Source organism: Oryzias latipes, chromosome 3 (genome assembly GCF_053564925.1).
Source record: "Oryzias latipes strain Hd-rR chromosome 3, Olatipes_Hd-rR_3.1".
NCBI classification, from domain to species: Eukaryota; Metazoa; Chordata; class Actinopteri; order Beloniformes; family Adrianichthyidae; genus Oryzias; species Oryzias latipes.
Window position 1 is genome coordinate 21,523,308 of NC_136239.1, and position 18,315 is coordinate 21,541,622.

At 37.2% G+C, this 18,315-nt stretch overlaps 3 protein-coding genes across 5 annotated transcripts; all 3 read right to left on the reverse strand.

Moving 5' to 3' along the window:
- Window positions 1–305: 305 nt before the first annotated feature.
- Window positions 306–2,405, reverse strand: LOC101169025 (ferritin, heavy subunit). Its single transcript, XM_020713389.3, has 5 exons — window positions 2,091–2,405; window positions 1,576–1,681; window positions 1,262–1,408; window positions 924–1,049; window positions 306–722 (listed from the first exon to the last, which is right to left on the reverse strand). The coding sequence occupies exons 2-5, from the start codon at window positions 1,675–1,677 to the stop codon at window positions 564–566; spliced, it is 534 nt and encodes a 177-aa protein (XP_020569048.2). The 5' UTR covers window positions 1,678–1,681; window positions 2,091–2,405; the 3' UTR covers window positions 306–563.
- Window positions 2,406–5,174: 2,769 nt separating this feature from the next.
- Window positions 5,175–9,700, reverse strand: LOC101168608 (large ribosomal subunit protein P2). Of its 2 annotated transcripts, none has more exons than XM_078944405.1 (5): window positions 9,331–9,700; window positions 6,121–6,244; window positions 6,000–6,048; window positions 5,531–5,626; window positions 5,175–5,291 (listed from the first exon to the last, which is right to left on the reverse strand). In XM_078944405.1, exons 2-5 carry the CDS (start codon window positions 6,241–6,243, stop codon window positions 5,212–5,214), a joined length of 348 nt encoding a protein of 115 aa, XP_078800531.1. In that variant the 5' UTR covers window position 6,244; window positions 9,331–9,700; the 3' UTR covers window positions 5,175–5,211. The 2 variants fall into 2 exon arrangements, with proteins under 2 accessions (XP_078800531.1, XP_004067090.1); XM_004067042.5 differs by lacking the exon at window positions 9,331–9,700 and adding an exon at window positions 8,465–8,601.
- Window positions 9,701–10,207: 507 nt separating this feature from the next.
- On the reverse strand, window positions 10,208–17,330 carry lin7c (lin-7 homolog C (C. elegans)). 2 transcript variants are annotated; one of them, XM_004067041.5, is made up of 5 exons: window positions 16,957–17,330; window positions 15,794–15,912; window positions 15,638–15,709; window positions 15,319–15,528; window positions 10,208–14,221 (listed from the first exon to the last, which is right to left on the reverse strand). In XM_004067041.5, the coding sequence occupies exons 1-5, from the start codon at window positions 16,991–16,993 to the stop codon at window positions 14,054–14,056; spliced, it is 606 nt and encodes a 201-aa protein (XP_004067089.1). In that variant the 5' UTR covers window positions 16,994–17,330; the 3' UTR covers window positions 10,208–14,053. The 2 variants fall into 2 exon arrangements, with proteins under 2 accessions (XP_004067089.1, XP_020569055.1); XM_020713396.3 differs by having other exon boundaries at window positions 15,662–15,709; window positions 16,957–17,161.
- Between the last annotated feature and the right edge of the window lie 985 nt (window positions 17,331–18,315).

The following is an 18,315-nucleotide window of genomic DNA, read 5'->3' on the forward strand; positions in this document are numbered from 1 at the left end:
AGAACAGGTGATGTTTAAGCTCTACCACAGCCTTGCTGGGAACCATATTTTCAATCTGCGCACATTTGCACACTAATTGCAGGTTGACTATAGCAATTACACTGCTCTGCAAGTTTTGTGTAGAGAAACAAAACCACACAGGATACTGAGAATCTTCTCATGCATTAGTCTACAACTAAAGATAAGCTTTAACATTTGACTGCATTGACTGGAAATTAGGTTTGAGAAATCGAAATCAAACTGAGTTTATTCCAGCACCTGAACCCGAGTTGAAATGCTCCATTTGAAAATAAAATGAAACACAATTCAGAGGGGTTGGATTTATTGAGATTAAGAAACAACTCTCGGCACAATACAGCAAATATGCAGCAATGACAAGGTGATGACAAACAAGATCTTCAATGCTACTACTCCATTAGTGTGGCAACGTGGATGGAACACAAATACCATTTAGAAAAGGTCAAACTACCCATCATGCAGATAACAGATCTTTTTTTAATAGTATGGAAGCAAGATATAAAAATACATTTGCAGAAGCAGGTGTGCAAGTCATCTGGACAGATTTAGCTGCATTCTTCACCAAGAGTATGTTTGTCAAACAGGTACTCTGCCATGCCGTTCTGGGGAGCACCCATACGGCGCAGGTTGGTCACCCAGTCTCCCAGCTCCTTTATGGACTTCACCTGCTCGTCAAGGTAGTGCGTCTCGATGAAGTCACACAGCTGAAAGGAGAAAAGGAAATTTAGCAATACACACAGACAAGAACGTTTTTACAAAGACTAAAGCCCACCAAGACTGCCTGATAAACTTTTATGTAGTAAACCATGCACCTCAGAAGGTCCAAAGTACCATCTACTAGAGGTGCAATCAGATAAGAGGGTTTTTATTCTCTTCCTGTGATGATCAAGCTGCTGTGTACTCACATGTGGGTCATTGCGTTCAGAGCAGAGTTTGTGCATGTCCAGCAGTGACTGGTTCACGTTCTTCTCAAGCTGCAGGGCACATTCAAGAGCCTCCAAGCCATTGCCCCACTCATCTCTGTCTGGCTTCTGTAGACAAAAAGACAAGTCCGGGTTTAAAACAAAATTAAGACCTTAAAATCTTTGAAATTTACCGTTTAACGTTTTACTGAACCGCAGCGGGTGGTGCTTGCATGTTTAGACAAGATAAGCTGTGCATCCCCACAGACGCCCACAGCATGGTTTGACCCTCCCAATACAATCTCAACCAAATATCTGTAGCGCATCACCAGAAGCCCTACCTTGATGTCCTGAAGAAAGATCCTTCCCCCTCTCTGGTTCTGTAGTTTCATCAACTTCTCAGCGTGCTCATGCTCCTCGTGAGACTGCTTGCGGAAGAACTTGGCAAAATTATGCAACGCCTGGTCATCACGGTCAAAGTAGTACCCCTTAATGAGAAACAAAAGAACAGCGTCAAAAATACCGGAAGCCAGGTGTGTTAGAAAACCACCACTAGTTTAAGGGGGGGGGGACTTGGGTTGTTCCTCTTTTAGCTACCACCTGGATTTTATCAAACAGTTGGCCGTTTCGGTCATTTCCCCCTCTAGGTTCTTACCATGGACAGGTAGACATAGGAGGCATACAGCTCCAGATTGATCTGCCTGTTGATTGCAGCCTCGCAGTCCTGGTGGAAGTTGTGTCTGACCTGGGAACTCATGTTTCTGCAAGATTCAACAACATCTATTAGACCTGGACCAACATGAGCAGCAAAAAATAACGAGTACAGACGCACGCTGGAGTCTTAAGCGAGGTCCAAAAAACATGACTAAAGGTGGGGCAATTAGATACATTTCAAACTTATCAAACCACCACAATTTAATTAAGTCAGCAATCCTGATGAGAAAATTTACTTTAAAACGTGGAGTTTAAACAGGTGTATTTCGGGGCGTTTTCAAAGTAAATTGGGATTCTGAAAAACACGATGCCAGGTTGCGCCATATTTATTAGCAGCGACGTGGGTCATAAAAAATACGAGGGCACACATTAAAAAAAAAATGTTTTGTCGCCTCAGTCTAGTTAAACAAAACACAAAGAGAAATCATGCTAGGCTAAAGAACAAAGGGTTCGTACCTGAGTTTGGGCGGGTTGTCTTCGTAGGAGGTCAAAGCTGGTGTGTGTGTCGTTAGCAAAACAAACGGCTAGCCTCCAAGCTAAGCGCGCTGAAAGATGATTTAGCTAGCTGCTGTCTGGATGTTCTTCAAACGAAAATGGCAGCGATGGTTGTTCCCGACCTGCGATGTTCAAAGACAGTTAAAAGGTTGCCGTTCAAGCACTGTTGAAGCAGGTAACCTTCACCGTCCGACAAGATGATCGACTGAATGTCCTCGCCCGAGCTGCGACTGATAAGGGCTCATGCAGAGTAGGCACGTCACAAACGGAGTGGGCGGGGCTTTGCACTAATTATCACGCACTTCAAAATGTTTGTTCCCCGGTTACGTGTTCACAGCATTAAAACAAAAAGCTGCTAACACAAGTTTTGAATTTATTGTGATCCATTTTCTTTATTCATGTACCACCCTGCATTCTCCTTGACAATGTTCTTAGTGTTCTGTTCTGTTTACATGCTGCACAATAATTTAAAGAAAAAGATGAATACATGTGTTTATAGCGTTTTTTAAATATCAATTTAGGAACTGTTTGCAACTTCTGCAAGTATTAAAAAAACGTGTTTTCTTTACGCTAGTGACAATTTACAGAACAAATTTGCACTGTTTTTCCATCATAGCCACATGGCATGCCTGTGTGATGTCTAAACAATGTTGCACTAAACTTACATCTTTATAATAAGTTCATCTTTATGATAAAACAAACAAACAAAAAAAAAATCCAAAGCAAAAGTATCGTTTCAGGGCAAAGGAGAAGTGAGTAACTGTCCATCCTTCATGTCTGCTGACTTGGCTCACAGCAGCTGAGGTGACTCACGTCTGTTAGGGTTTTTTAACAATGACAGTGCACATTTTAAAGTTGACGATTAAGCAACAGAACTGACGTCAAACACAAGGTGACAAACTGTCTTAAGACACTTTGGGATTTCTGTGGGTTTAATATTAGTTTGGGATGATTTTGAAATCAGATTATAATTTCAGGGCATTGGTCCGCCACACAACACAGATTTTGGGGTGAAAATGAATAGCAGCTGGTGTGTTTTTCTCAGTTATCATCCAGAAGACTTGGTCAGCCCTTGTGTGTCGGGAGGAGAGTGGTGTGGAGTTTGAGCTGACATAAGACCTTGAGAGTCATCATTGCTGTGATCCAGCTGACGGTCCTGTGGGTATTCTGGACATGAACTCACCTTTGAGTTGTTTACCTACCAAGGCAACATGTGACACGTTCAGTCACATGCCAACTGCCCCAGAGGAGGGCAAGGGAGGGAAAACCTGTCAATCTAGAAAAAAAAAAAAACTTGAGGGGGAAGCAGTTCAAGTAATTGATGTATTGTGTTGCTGTTGCATCCATTTTCTTGTTGGGTAAAACTGTCGGCTGAAACACCACGGCCTTGCAAGTAATCCTTCCTCTGGTTAGTCATGCACTGTACGTGACCGGAAGGAGAAAACACTACGACTCAACAGTTGAGGTCTGGATTAAGGAAACTGGGGAAAACACGCAGAAAAAGAAAGTTAAAACGACACGGAAAAAAAAAATCTGGATTCAAATCAGCCCAACCCCGTCCTGTTACAAGGATCTAAATTATCCTCTTTTTATTTTTACACTGTTTTCACAGCATACAAGCTTTTCATTTTTACCAAAAAAAAAAAAAAATTCTAAGATAATCACACATGTATCTTCAAAACAGCTATTACAAACACAAACCCATGGTTACCACTCTTTTAAAGTACCATATTCAGTACACCTATTGTGTTTCATTAGCATTGGGGTAAAGACTGAGTGGGGTTTGTGATGAAAGACAATAAACTAAGATATTACATAAAAGGTTCATCTTCTGTATTCTTGTCTTTTACAAATCGTTTGACCTTTTGTTTCTGTCATTGCTGCCGTATTGATGCTTTTATTTTAGTATTTGAAAGCACTTGTGATTGTGGCGCACACTGACGTTGTCGTAGGCCTATTAGCTGGATCCAGCTAATGATGTTTCCTGCAGGTCAGTGGCTTCAAATCAATCCAAATTGTACTCCTACTAAAAGCTACGTTGTTTTCAGAATGTCAAGTGTTTCTACACAAACTAATTCAGCAGCTCGTGGCTGACAGTGCTTGGTCACAGTGGAGACGTAGTTAACTAAAAGCCCAAGGGTTGGTGTTGCCATGGCAAAATCAGCAGGTGTGCAGGGAGGACTTATCAAAGGGTTAGGTTAATAACTGTTGTCAGAAAGGCTTGGAATCGCAGTTCATTATTATGCTGCAGTGAATAACTAATAGTCAGGTTACTGGGCTTTAAAGCCCATGAAATGAAGTGATGAGTTCAAACTCTGTCATTTTGCTTTTTTATCATTTTGACGTTTCAAGTTTTCATAAAAAGATCTTTTTAAATATAAACTTTTACAAACACTCATGGACTAATACACATATATGCAGAAATAGTTTTTTCAGTAAGCAGTAATTTTCAAACTATAGTCAATTGGTGCCTTTTAGAACAAAACACCACATTACTAGCAAGATAAAAAAATATAAGACTTTTGACTCTAACAGTAGCACGCAGAAAAGTTTAAGCACTCTTAATTTTACTCCTTAATGTTTCTATTTATACAATTTCCATGTTCTCTTAAGGAATTAATCATTCTTAATTTAGTTTTTAGATATCCCACCATTAATGACCTACCCAAACAATTTTATTTTCGTTTCTTTTAAAGCTAAAAACCATTGCACAAAAACTTCCTGTTCTAGATTTCCAGAAAACTTACTGGAAATGCAGTCAGGCCACCTGACCTGACCACATGGCTTTTAAATAAATGCAGACGGTGTCGGGTTCAGAGTTCTGCTGATCATTCATTATTCAAAGTACAGATTACAAAACGATCTTAAATTTACCATTGTTTTATAACAGAATTCCTGTCCATACTGCCCTCTAATAAGTTTTGTTCACTTGTCAACCTGTTTGACTTGATTTTACCGTTTACTTTTGACAGGTTACAATGTCTGTATTGTCGTCACTTGGGTTTTATTTAGTCCCTACAAAAAAAAAAATGCAACAAGACAAACTTTTTGAAGTTTTATAAACTTTATTGTTTGCAAAAGTTTAGTCAAACAGGCCAAAGCCCATGTCGTCATCCGACTCTTCAGATTCCTCTTTCTTCTCTTCCTTCTTCTCCTCGACAGCTGCAGAACAAACGTCGTGTTATACAAAGATATTCACTGTTTGAATCAAACTGGTCATTTCAACATGATTTTAATGACAACTGAGCACATTTACCCACATGACTAACAACTATCAGGTACCAACGGTGGGCAACTTTAAATCAAACTATCCATCATGTGAGTAACATTAAATGGAAAAAGAACACCGTGTGCCAACAGTCACTGTTGTCACAAACAAGGTGCTAAGTTGAAACGCCCACCTGCAGCAGGAGCTGCGGCTCCACCTGCACCACCAGCTGCAGAGCTGGCAACAGCAACAGCACCACCTGCTGGCATGCTGGCCAGCTTGCTGTAACCTGAAGAAAACAGATGGAGGGTCAAAGCATTAGTGATGGAGCAGCAAACGCACAACTTTATGATGAACCACAAATTAACAATCAAGAACTTAAAGTAGGAGCACAATTCAGACTGAAACAGATGGGGAAGCATTTGTGTTCATTCACATTTTCTAATGATAATGGGAACTTGAACTGATTAGGTTCTAATCAAATGTTCCCTCTAATTTGTTCTATTCTAGTAAGCTAGGTCACATTTTTAATGCAGAATCAAGCATTGTGAAATACATTTGCAATCATGCAAAGGTTCATGATCAACATGAATTCTATTAATCCTTTTCAGTTGTCTCAGTAATTAGCCTAGAAGACATTTTTCCAATTTAGTTAAACTTACCAGCAGCAATCACCTCCTCGACATTCTTGCCTTTGAGCTCAGAGAGGACCTGCAAAACATTAAACATCTTAGAAACCGTGGCCAGATAATAGTTTAACTGCAGATAGTTTCAGAGGCGTACCTTCCCCAGGCGTTCACTATCAGCTTCAATGCCAACACTGTCCAGGATCTTCTTGATGTCACCAGCTTCAGGGTTGCCATTGCCACCCAGGGCAGCGAGCAGATAAGCAGCAACGTAACGCATCCTGCAACACAAATTTACATAAATGGAATAAAAGTGATATCCATTAGTGATTTTTAATAACTACATGAAAAAAGTTGTAAGGATATCAATGCGAATTTGCGAAAAATATTTAGGCCCATCTTTTGACCAACATTTTTATGATAGTCTGAGCTGGGCAATACGCCCATAAATATAAATACAATATAACAATTCTGTTTGAAAATTCAATTACGTAAATAGTTTATAAAAAACTAGAATGAGGAAATGGGGTGGACTATACTTGGCACTGGTAGTAGCAATTAAATATTTTTTTATGTAGAACTTTTTCAAATATGTGTTTGTCATGTTAACATCTGTCATCAAAAACATTTGGTGTTCGCTGACCTTGGTTTCATCATAAACAGCATTAGTGCAAAACACTATCATATGAAGCAAGTGTTTATAGAACTGCTACGATAAAAATGGGTGTTCTTAACATGTTCTTGTAGCATTTTTTGGGATGGGAGGACATATGAAAAATAAGACGAGAACTTAGTTTGAGTATTTCTGAATTCAAATTGTGGAGAATCAGACAAAACAGGTCAGATCACAAATACCACACAAGCTCTCTGCCCGATCCAAACTGTTGAATCCACTCTTGGACAACTAGATCCGTGTACATCTTTGTTTTCCTCGTCCGAGCTGGCATCTGACTCTAAATTATATGGCTGATAGCTCCAATATTTCGACATTTATCGCAATGTTAGGATGGGGGTTTGAGGGGCTGTAAGCTAGCGGCAGAGAGTGTAAAGAAAGGGTTGATGGGGACATCAGCACAGGCTTTTTCCACACCAACATTCCCACCCAGAACTCAAGGTTGAATTTCTGATGAACTACTGCTGCTCTGCAGGAACAAGTTTATTTCCCTGGATAAAAACAGCATAATCATAATGAAAAAACAGCTAATGCATTAACAATAGATCAAAAGATGATTGAGCGGGACTTTATGGCTATTCCTTTGGAATAGAAAACCACTAACAGGGGCCTCAAAAAGTAGAAAATTCCTGTGAGTGGCTACTTTTTTGACAATTTTTATTTAGCACCCCACAGCAAATACATGGTGTATGATGTAAAAATAAATTCATGTTCACTTATATTTTGTTCTAGTTTACTTCAGCCATTTTGGTTTCAGTGTACAGCAAAGCCCACCAGTGATTGGTTGATTTGCAAGTGAGGCTGCAAACATCCTGACATAACCCATTAGCCTCACAGAAAGATCGTCATGGCAAAACAGGCTTGAATAGCTGCCTCGGCTGGGAGGTTCTGGCGGTAAGGTGAATTTTAAGCATCTACAGTCGCTTTCTTCTTTTTAGTTACTATTGATGTGATGACTATAAAAATCCTGTTAAGGTTCTCTGCAACTTCTGGTTAAATTTCTGCATACATTACAATATGTCATTAGACCACAGGGAACTGGAAGAAGATCACCCGAATGAAGCTGGGTCTGTACATCTTTGCACTGCCTTTTTGACAATCGTGTCAGTTTTTGGGAGAAAGATTAATTGAATGTAATCCAAATTGTTTTGTTGAATAAACCAGACTTGTTTGCAAAGAACTTGAATGTTTCAAGTCAGTTTTCTTAAACAATGGTCTTTCAGGGCTCCTCAAAAGTTTTGTAGCAGATAAGCAGTAACAGAAAATCATAATTTGTGATAAAGTAGTTCTCATAGTACTGCTTTTAATCAGCTGAAACAATGCCGTACCTGGAAAATGAATAAATGAATTCAGGTTTGGGTTTTAGACTGTCAATTCTAAACAACAACGTTGATTACTTACGGGGTTAAGCCAGTCACGTTAAGAAAGCAAGATAACTTAAGTATGAAATTCATGTAATAAACAAAAACAAAACTACGACTGTTAAGACAGTACTACTTCATTTTTCAAAATTCTAAATGTAAATATTTTTGCAAGAAAAGGTTAACGTCAAAGTTTAAAACGTAAATATCGTGTGTATTGTATTACGTACGTAATTTTAATTTTAGGACAAAGCCTGAGTTTTGGTCCATTAGGCATCATGTTCTTTTCTCCCGCTGCCGTGGCGTTAGCTAGCCAGCTAAGCCAGCGATAAACTGCGTTTATTTTGACAAGTGAATAATTTTTAACGTTGGAAACAACTGTAATGTATAGTTTACTTGTATCTTTACACTGTAGGGCCATTATCCTCGTGTTTGTGTCTTTTTTAGGCTATTAAAAAAGCACTTACTTGAGCTAGGCTGGCGAACGCGTGTTTCCTACAGGGCTGGCACGGACAGAAAGGAAGTTACGTCACAGATGGAAACCGGAAGCCCCCTCCCCCTGTCCTTTTGTGCTCTAAAATTTATTTATTTTAAACACCTGCGAGGAACGCATAGAAGCATTTTGCTGCATATGCAATCCTTAAGTATTAAGATAACGTAATATTGGGAAAAACAAAGGGAGGCTATTTAAAATAGGCTTAAGGTTTTATTGTAAACTGCAATTGAGGTCGCTTGGTCGCCTGTGTTACTTCCTCTCTGCAAAACGTTGTGTTATTATCAATAATTTAATTATCGGGCCCATTGATCAACTAAACAAATCCAGAAAAGACCCACATCCAAAATAAAAAAAGCACACAAAAAAATTAGGCTACTTTAAGTGCTTACAAAGCCAACAGTTAATAGTGTCAAAGTAAAATGAGTTGTAGTAGTGAAATTTGATTTGTTAATGCCTCGTGCCATGGTCTAAATTCTTTATAAAATTTAAGCTTTTCTTTTTAAATATGAAACAAACTTCTAGCTCCATAAAAAAGATATATGGATATGATTGGAGAAAGTCTCAACATGTAGGGAAGTGTAAAACAAACAGTTCAAAGCCTTTCAATGTCTGAGGCCTGCATTAGAAAACACATTCTCATCCCCTATTGTTGTAAACATTTTTAATATCCAGAAAACTACTCAACTTGCTTCCCCTTAAACAAGCATTCTTTAGCTTATTCTTACCACGACTTTTGTATCTAAGAATTACTGAAAATTTGAACTTTATACTGGGAGAGAAAAAAAAAAAAAAAAAAGCACACCGGTAAGCCTTTCATTAAAATGTGGCTGAACGTACCTTTAGTTCCATCATTTCATCCTCTTGTCAGGCAAATCTTTTTCGACCTTCATGCATTTCTACATTGTATATAAACCTTTATTTTTCCACTACATTTAATGTCAGCCTCACCCCCAGCTTTGCCATCGATAGTTTTCTGAGGGTTACGGATTTAAAAATACTACAAAATGAAAGCTCAAATTAATTAGCTTTTGTTGGTATTTTAAAGCAAGCAGCTTTGGATTTGTGTTCTTATCACTTCTTAAAGAAAGATGCCACTAGCCAAGCTCTATTTGTAACTGGAAACACTTAAAGAAAACAAAATGGGGAGAGAAAAAACATCTTACAAATTCCTCTTTTAATAGTTTCTTGCAGACTGTACACTAGTTCTTACACAGATGCTCGTCATGTTCATTTTAAACTGAGCGCTCATTAGTGTGATTGGCAACACCTGCTGTCCAGGTCAGAACTGCAGGTTTGGGGGGAAAAAAACTGTTTACAGTTGGTTGTTTAAAAAAAGTCACTAAATACGCCCACCTTTTTTTAATGCATGTGATTACAATGTAATGTGCACTCCCAAAAATCTTGGACTCTGGGGAAAAAAAAGGATACAAAAAGGGATGAAAATTTTTAAGTTTTCTTTTTTTTTAACAAAAGAAAAAGTGTTTATATTAGCTTTGAATTCTGTTTATATTAGGTTGAATTCTAAACTGTGTATTTGCCTCACACTTAAAATTGTTGTGGTGTGCAAAATAAAATGCACCAAAATCTGGATTAAATAATAATAAAATGCTTTCCTGATAAGGCTGCTTCTCTGACATCAACAGTTTAAAGCAACTGTTAATTTCTGTTTCTGTTAATAAAACATATACATATATATGTCAACACATTTTCCAAATTCACATCTATAAGCAAGATTTATTAAGCCTCTATTCAATTATTAGGATCTAGGTTACAATATTTTACATTCCATATCAATGTAACACAGTCAATTAAGACAATAAAGAACAAAACATATCACAATCTACAGGCAACATTTCAAACAAGCAATGACTATAACATCTTGAAACACATATATAAAAAAATTGGACAAATTGTTCTTGGTCCAGTAAAGAAGTGGTTGTTTAGTCCATAGCTCAGCTCAGAAAAGTGATGGTACACAGTCATTCAGGCCGCTTTAAAGCCAGGATGAACCAACATGGACCTGGTATTTACTCTACGTGGAACAATCTGGTATCAGGTTTTAAGAAGGAAAGATACACTTAGAAAAGTTGCAGAAAATATCAAAAGAAAACCATTATAAAAAATATTCTATTGGCCATTTTGACATATAGACAAAGATCCAGGTAAAAAGCTGGAGTGCTTTCCAAATCGGACAAGTGACATTCAGTGGAAACTAACTTCATTATAAGTCTGGTAACATGTTTGAGTGAATTACTATACATATATGCACGCCAGGACTGGAAGAGTAGTGTATTTTTGAATTAAAGACAATAAAAAGGGTCATACTATACATTCAGACTCTTATGTGGAGCGGATTCCCACTGCATTCAATGTAAACTCAGCCGGTAGACTGAGCAATCTACTGCTGCCTGTGATTCTAAAAGCCTTCAGACAATAACTACATTACAAGAGCGCTATTATGAGAATGTTATTTATACAAAAATGTTTAGATCAGCTGTTCTCACAAATCTGAACACGGTGGCCACAAAATGCTCTTTAACATGTCATTTAAAGAGGTTTTAGCTGTGTTAAAACCATCCATTTTTGTAGACAAAATTCAGAAGTTTAGCACAAATGCAGATTACATTTTGAATGACTTTGCATAGATCATCAGTTTACATATTTGTTGTGCATTTTGCTTTAGAATTTGTCACATAATGCCTTAGTTTTTGTTTTTCACAAGGAGAATTGCAAGAGCGAGAAGTGGACAATGTACTCCAGGTCGCATTGGGATTCTCTCCTAACTGAAGTTCTACACAATTCCACTTAAATGAACACAATCCACATTTGAAAAAATAAATTCTGCTGATGCATCTGACATTCAAGGTATCAGCAGACCCTGACGTGTTCTTACATGACGACTAATTAACAGATGTAAACATACAAATACACACAAAAATTCTTTTTAACCAACTTTCTGCTGATAAAAATGTTGGTACCTGGTGATGTCCCTTTGAGATCATTTATTAAATGAAGTGACTGACTAAACTAATTACAGTACCTTCAAATTTAAGACATCACTTTAAGTCTGGCAACTTATGCCACACATAAATAAAACACCTACACAATTTATCGTTCAGCACAAACTTAATTTGACTAAACGGTAAATCCCCCTTTACTGAAAAAAGAAGTTGCAAAATAGAAAGCAGAAATAAAAGTTGCTCCACCCTTCCTTTCCTAAGGGAGTTTGTTCGACAAATACATAGCTAACACATCTTTCAAGACTTATTTCAAATAAAAGTAAAATTGGGGTGAAAAAAAAAATCACATACAAACACTAAATACGACAAGAACTTTGTTTCCACCTCTATTCAACTGACAGTCAAGAAAAGAAAAACCTTTACTTATCTTTGTAAATTTGTATGTCTTGTTACTACAGTATCTCAAAGTAAACCACGACTTAAAGACTTGCTTGATGAGAAAAGAAGTGTTTATCACATTTGATAATTCACTCCGTTGTGACAGGATGCAGAAACCTGCAAACACTATCAGAGTGCAGTGATGGATCTACAGAAGCTTGGAAGTTGGGACATAGCAAATCTGATTCAAGAAGGAAACTGTAATTATGTTTTTAATAAAATTCATAGTGTCAGGAAGGACAAAAATAAAATATCAGGTTAAAACTTTGATCAGGAAATGTAAGATTATTGCCTTAAATTTAGGGATATGTGTAGCTTTGAGCACAACATCAGAAAAGCAATTGTTTATTTAAATACATGTATTGACATCTTGTGTTAGCACCCATGTTGTCTTTTATTTACTCAAATAATTTATTGATCGAGAGTTACAAGAAAGAAAAATTCAAGACACACTGCTGTTCTGAAAACACACAAATGAGATACCAGGGTGAAAAAATAACAGCAAAATTTGTCGCATTACTAAATGTAGAAGCAATAAAAAAAAGTGTCACTTTATTCATCAGACAAAGAGGTGAGGATTAACATTACGCACGACTGTGGCCTACTTTTGCATGAAAACAAAATGTGAGGAATTATCAAAGTGAGATTTCATACAGTTTTCCTTAAGAACTAAACCCCCCCAAAATGTAGCACAAAGTAAGAAGTACATTTCAGATTTACAGTCCTTCAAAAGTTTACATACAGTCATCACTGTCCAGGATGAGTGGCTTCATCCTCTGTGGGTTCCCTAAATCCAATTGGTCCTTGCAATGTTGTTTTAGTCTCAATTACCACAAAATGTCTTCAGCTAATGGTGACATTAACCTGTGCAGACTGAAAAATGCAGCAAGGAGAGTCGGAAAGGTAAAAGAAAAAAGGATTACAAATTAAGAGCATCTCCCACCACCATGATAAACACATGTACAGGTTTGGAACAAACTGGAAGCTGCTGGACTGTAATTACTATTATGACATTAAAGTACCACCACTCCCTCAATGAGTGTATGTAAACTTCTTCATGCAAATGTATGTCATGACAAGGAAACCAGTGTACCCTCGTTGAACGTCGACTCCATCATGGCGTTCTCTCTCTGCTAAAATCCCAGTAGCAAATCTCTGTGGAGCTACCGGTTTAAATTTACGAGCTGCTATGACCCTATTAGATCACTTACAGTCACTGCCAAGCTTTTCACTGCAAAGCGAGATCCTAAAAAACGAGTTAAGCCCAGAGAGAGGAAGAAAACCTCAAACCCTCATTTCTTTTGTGTTGAAATGACTGCACTCTAATTTACTGAGAATCTGATCTATTTAATTAGCCTATTAAACCTTTTGCCTGCTCCTCCAAAGCCTCTTTTCTGGGCATCCCTCCGAAGTGACAATTAAAAAAACTTGCTCTTTCTGAAGCTGGTATATTAAATGGGTTTTACAAACCGTCAAGACATATTCATTTCAAATAAAAAGGATTTTTGAGATTTATAGATGTTAAGCACGCAGTAATTAATCACTCTGAGGATTTAGTCACCACTGCTTCACCTTAAACCATTAAAAGCAAACAAGATTAGCTGACACAGTACATAGGATGAATGTGTTTGCCCTGAGGCACTTGGTAGTGGCTGTGAAGGAACAAATTACCAACCTTAGCTGTGAAACGAGTCACATCAGACATTTAGTTTTCCTCAAAAGTAATTAAGTTGCATTCAAATGTTTTAGATTAAAAAATAATGCACATGTTGTGACTCAAACGGACAATCATTTTTGTGTTTATCTAGAGTTTTAGTGTCTGGTACAGTAATGGTGGCAAAAATATATATATATATATATATATATATATATATATATATATATATATATATATATATATATATATATATATATATATATATATATATATATATATATATATATATATATATATATATATATACACACACACACTAAAAAAATGCTACAAAGGAGGTTAGAATCCAAATCTGTGATGCATATGCAAGTGGGAACTACAGCTGGGATCGTCTTTTTTGTGGGTTCCAACAAGGGCAGAGATATATGGAAAAGACCAGAACAGATGTGAAGGCTTGAGGAGCAGAGACCCAGGAGGTGGGCATCACTATGATGAGAAGAAAATTCTACTGGGGATAGTTGTTCTGTTGTCGGCGCCTGGCTGACCTCATTTTCTCAAAGCGTGACTCCATTTCCTCTAGGACTTTGGGGGTGTACCTTACTACCAGCTTCACTGTGCCCTGAGCTGCTTTGAGGAGTTCCACTGCTTTCTCATGATGTTCACCTTCCACACTCTAGAGAAAGAAAATACAGCATTCAATTAATTCAGGAAATAAAAATAAAGGTGCATTTGCCGTATTAACATTGAGACTGTTGTTGCCATTGCAGTTACATTCGGATATCTTGGGGAGCTGGAACTGTCTTAATGCGTGCTTCATAAAAAAAAGTTGTTCTTCCTTTTATGTAATTTATTTTCTTGCACCTTACTGAACAATAAAAATATAAAGTACAAACCACAAAAAATACTTTTCAAGCGCATGAACACGTCTTAACTATGACAATAACATGTTCTAAACACGGTCTAAGATTAATGTGCTGCCGTGCTTCCCAAGTTCAAAATCCAAAAAGCAAATGCCAATAAAAGACACGGCAGCTCCCAAAATGCACCTAACCAATAGGAAGCCAGATCAGCTGCATGGCCAAGGAATGACAGGCGCATGCATGCACGAAATCTAGTAAATAACCTAAACTCAGACAAATGGCTCCAACAGAGACTTTAAAAGCTAATAGGCACAAAAAAGGTTCATGATTTTTAGATAATTACTGTCATAGAAATGTAGAGAAAAGATAAAGCAACACTAGGTCAGTACTTTCAGAGGTGAAAAACACAACTGCAGATTCACAAAGCTATTTATTCAAAATGGTCTACTTTGATGTGTAAAAAGATTATCATGGCTTGGTTGTTAATATTTGCTTTAAATATAAACTGTGTCTAATTTGTTATGCTAGTTTATGTTTCTAATGTTTCCAATTTGTCACTGTTCTGATTTGTATCAATTTTACCCTTAACACCTGTTTTATGAACACACTTTTTTACATTTTATTTGAAAACTGGACTTTTATTGTCCTTTTTCTCTGTTTTAACTACTTTTAATGTTTGCTGCTGGTCAGCTGTGAAAAAGATATATTGTTCTCAATGGATTTTAATTCGGTTAAATAAAGTAATGATCCACTAGATTATATTATAAATACCTAAACCTGTGCATAGGCCACTAAATTAAGGTTTTTGATAGTTTTAGATTGTTCTCTAAGTTGCTGCACAGAATAATACAAACAAACCTTTTTAGTGTTATTCTAGAACCACAGTTGGACTTCTTTAATATGAACCTACCACGCCATTGACAGAGAGCAGCTGGTCGCCTCTTTTGAGACCTCCATGTCGATCAGCAATGCCTCCTGGGATAATCCGGGAAATGTAAATTGGAGAATTTTGCTCCTTGCCACCCATTATGTTAAAGCCCAGACCCTCTTCTGTTTTGGGCAGCTCCACCACGCGCGGATGCGAGTGTCCCTCACTTGCTGCAAAAGCTGCCACTGTAGCCTGCAAATAGGAAAGTGTTATTTAGTCCTCAAGACACAATACCAACCGTTCAAACACATCTTCTTTAAGGAAACATAGTGAACCTAAATAAAAGAAAGAGAGATTAAACCTTAGCTGTGGCGTTGGCTCTGACCTCAGGACTGCTGTTGATGTCCACAGTTTCGTACACATGCTCATATACCTAAGCATACATGAAATACATAAAATGAACAAAAAAATCTTGATAATAGGGGAGAAAAAAAGACAAGTGATGGCAATGTCTCACTTCTCTGACAGCATTGCAGAATTCACTTTGCAAGACCCTTTGCAGAGCCTGCAGCTTCTGAGGAGGAACCTCCCCTGTCCTTTGAAGCTTATCCAGAAGTTCAATGGCTCGGTTGATATCTACAAGGAACAACATGTACAGCACGTTCACAGATTTCAAGTCTCAACAACAATAGTTTTTATTTCTCCTATTACTGTCCAAATCAGGAACTCCACTTTAATCAGCTACGATCTATCACACAAGATACCCACACAGTGGTTTCCATTTTTACAAAAGCCACTCCTTAACAGCCACAAAGACTGATGGTAAAAAATATATAAAAAATATTGATAATAAATAAATAAATAAAAGGAGGGAAAAAAAAGAAACCAACCTCTAATTTATAAAAATTAAATATGGTCCCTCAATCAAAACAGAACTGCAAATACCTGTACCTGTAACTCGGTTACCGTACTTTTTTATGCTGATATCTGTCAAAGTTAGCAATTAAAAATAAAATTATGCATAAAGACTAGTAAATAATATAGAACTGATAACTGGTTAAAAACGTATCAGTTTAACTCTGTCCTTATGTTCTTGAAACAATTTAAAGCTAGTATTTATTATTAAGGCAAAAGTAGAGTTGCAACAAAATATAAACGTTTGCCTAAGTTTACTTAAAGCCAACTAGATAAGTCATTCTTACTTGCTAACCATTTTTATTTAAAACTATATTTTTCATTTAACGACGTTAATAACGAGGTGATTTCAGGACGACATTAGTAGTACTTATGGGCACGTTCAAACCCAATTTTAAAATGTTTTAGATTTGATCACAATGAAAACTAAAATATCGACAGTTTTTACTTAATTTTATCTTTATTTTCTAAAAACGAACAAAAAGTCAGAGAAATGAAATACAACATTAGGACGCCGAAGTCAAATGAGAGCGCTGGCCAATCTCTGTTGTTAGCTAAAAAGAGCAAACCAAATACAACGCTTAAGCAATAGTTAATGTAACTCGACGACATAAAAACACTTGTGGTCCAAAGCATACTTTAAACGAGACGTTATCCAAATAAAACATGAAAAACACCATTTGTTTTAACCAAGCAATGCTATGTATGTAAGCTAGGTGTGTCCATCTCGTTTCACAATAAAGCCAGTTAGCCAATTAACGTTACCCCTTTCCAGTCGCACAGGCTCCCCCAGTGATGCCATTCTCGATGTAATAAATAAATTGCACCTTTAATCTACACAGCAACAAAAAGCGAGTTAGGATAACTAAAACTGGTAATCCTGACCCACGTTTCCTGCGCTTAACTGAGACGATAAATCAGATTAGCCAGGTTAGCTAGGCTAGGCTAGATGCCAGTGCCATGATGCGTTAAAGGAACCTCGTAAAACAGATTGACCACACTCGATATCAGACATAAATCAATTTCTTTTAATCGATTAAAATAAAATGATATGTAGATTAATTATTTTGTTTTAAATATCATAATTTGTTCAATTGACCACTTAAAATCCACATAACATTTAATATACAGACAGACGTACCGGATTACCCATGGCTGAGAGCTATTTGCTTTACTTTCTTGGTGAGAGCTATTTGTTTACTTTCTTCTTGTTTTAAAGTCACTCCCTTCTTATCAGTACAATCAATTGCTGCAAATCTAAATGTATTTCTTATAATAAAATATGTGCAGAATAAACTGTGAATCTGACTGAAACGTTTATTTAAAGAGTTAGGTCCATCTGCACAGCAAAGCTTGGTGGGTAAATGGCAGAGCAGGAAGACCGGCCAGTGAAATTCTGAGACCTGATGTCCCTCTACTGCCCCCCAGTGGTAACCTCCAGCACTGCTTCCATTCTTGACATTAATCAGCTGTGAGGTACTGCTTTACAGGCCTTTATGGGCTGAAATCGTTCACTTTTCACCTAACTTTAGCTGGTGTAGTAGCAGTAATGATTTATTCTTTTTATTTCCATTACTATCTTAGCTGTATTTAATCTATACAATCTTACAATAGAGTTATTTATGATGCATGATGCTAGAAAACTGATTTTTTTTTTACTGTTTTGTGCAAACCTGAGCTTGAACCTGGCTTGATAAAGCACGATTTCCTTCCTGTCTTTATGGGGTGTAATTAATACATGTCAGTTTCCGCTTGCTGGTACATTGTTAAACAAAAATGCCCAAGGCATCTACTGAGCACAAATGAAGAACTCCGTCTACCTTACCAACAAAGAATCCAAAAACTGTTGCTTCTTGTCCTTGAGGATGTGTTTCTGCACGAACATGACAAATGTTGTGGAATTCCTTCATGAGCACGCCGACTTCTTTTCTTCAGAATTATCACTTAAATTGATTGGTTTTCTTTGGACTCGACCAAAAATCTTCAGTTCTGCTCTTCTCTATTGGATAGCCTTCTCTCCAAGGTCCATGTTGTAACAGTGTGCCCTTGATCCATCAAATGCCTGACTTACCTCCATGTGTTTGAGGAAGAAGTAAAATCAAATACTTCAGGATAATTTCTGAT

Coding starts and splice junctions, on each gene's coding strand:
- LOC101169025 (XM_020713389.3), bottom strand. CDS start 1,677: ATGAGTTCCCAGGTCAGACACAACTTCCACCAGGACTGCGAGGCTGCA. Junction 1,409..1,575: donor CCTATGTCTACCTGTCCATG/GTAAGAACCTAG, acceptor TTTCTCATTAAG/GGGTACTACTTTGACCGTGA. Junction 1,050..1,261: donor TCTTTCTTCAGGACATCAAG/GTAGGGCTTCTG, acceptor TTTTGTCTACAG/AAGCCAGACAGAGATGAGTG.
- LOC101168608 (XM_078944405.1), bottom strand. CDS start 6,243: ATGCGTTACGTTGCTGCTTATCTGCTCGCTGCCCTGGGTGGCAATGGC. Junction 6,049..6,120: donor ATAGTGAACGCCTGGGGAAG/GTACGCCTCTGA, acceptor AATGTTTTGCAG/GTCCTCTCTGAGCTCAAAGG. Junction 5,627..5,999: donor CGAGGAGGTGATTGCTGCTG/GTAAGTTTAACT, acceptor TGTTTTCTTCAG/GTTACAGCAAGCTGGCCAGC.
- lin7c (XM_004067041.5), bottom strand. CDS start 16,993: ATGGCATCACTGGGGGAGCCTGTGCGACTGGAAAGGG. Junction 15,710..15,793: donor TCTGCAATGCTGTCAGAGAA/GTGAGACATTGC, acceptor ATGTATGCTTAG/GTATATGAGCATGTGTACGA. Junction 15,529..15,637: donor GAGCCAACGCCACAGCTAAG/GTTTAATCTCTC, acceptor TCCTATTTGCAG/GCTACAGTGGCAGCTTTTGC.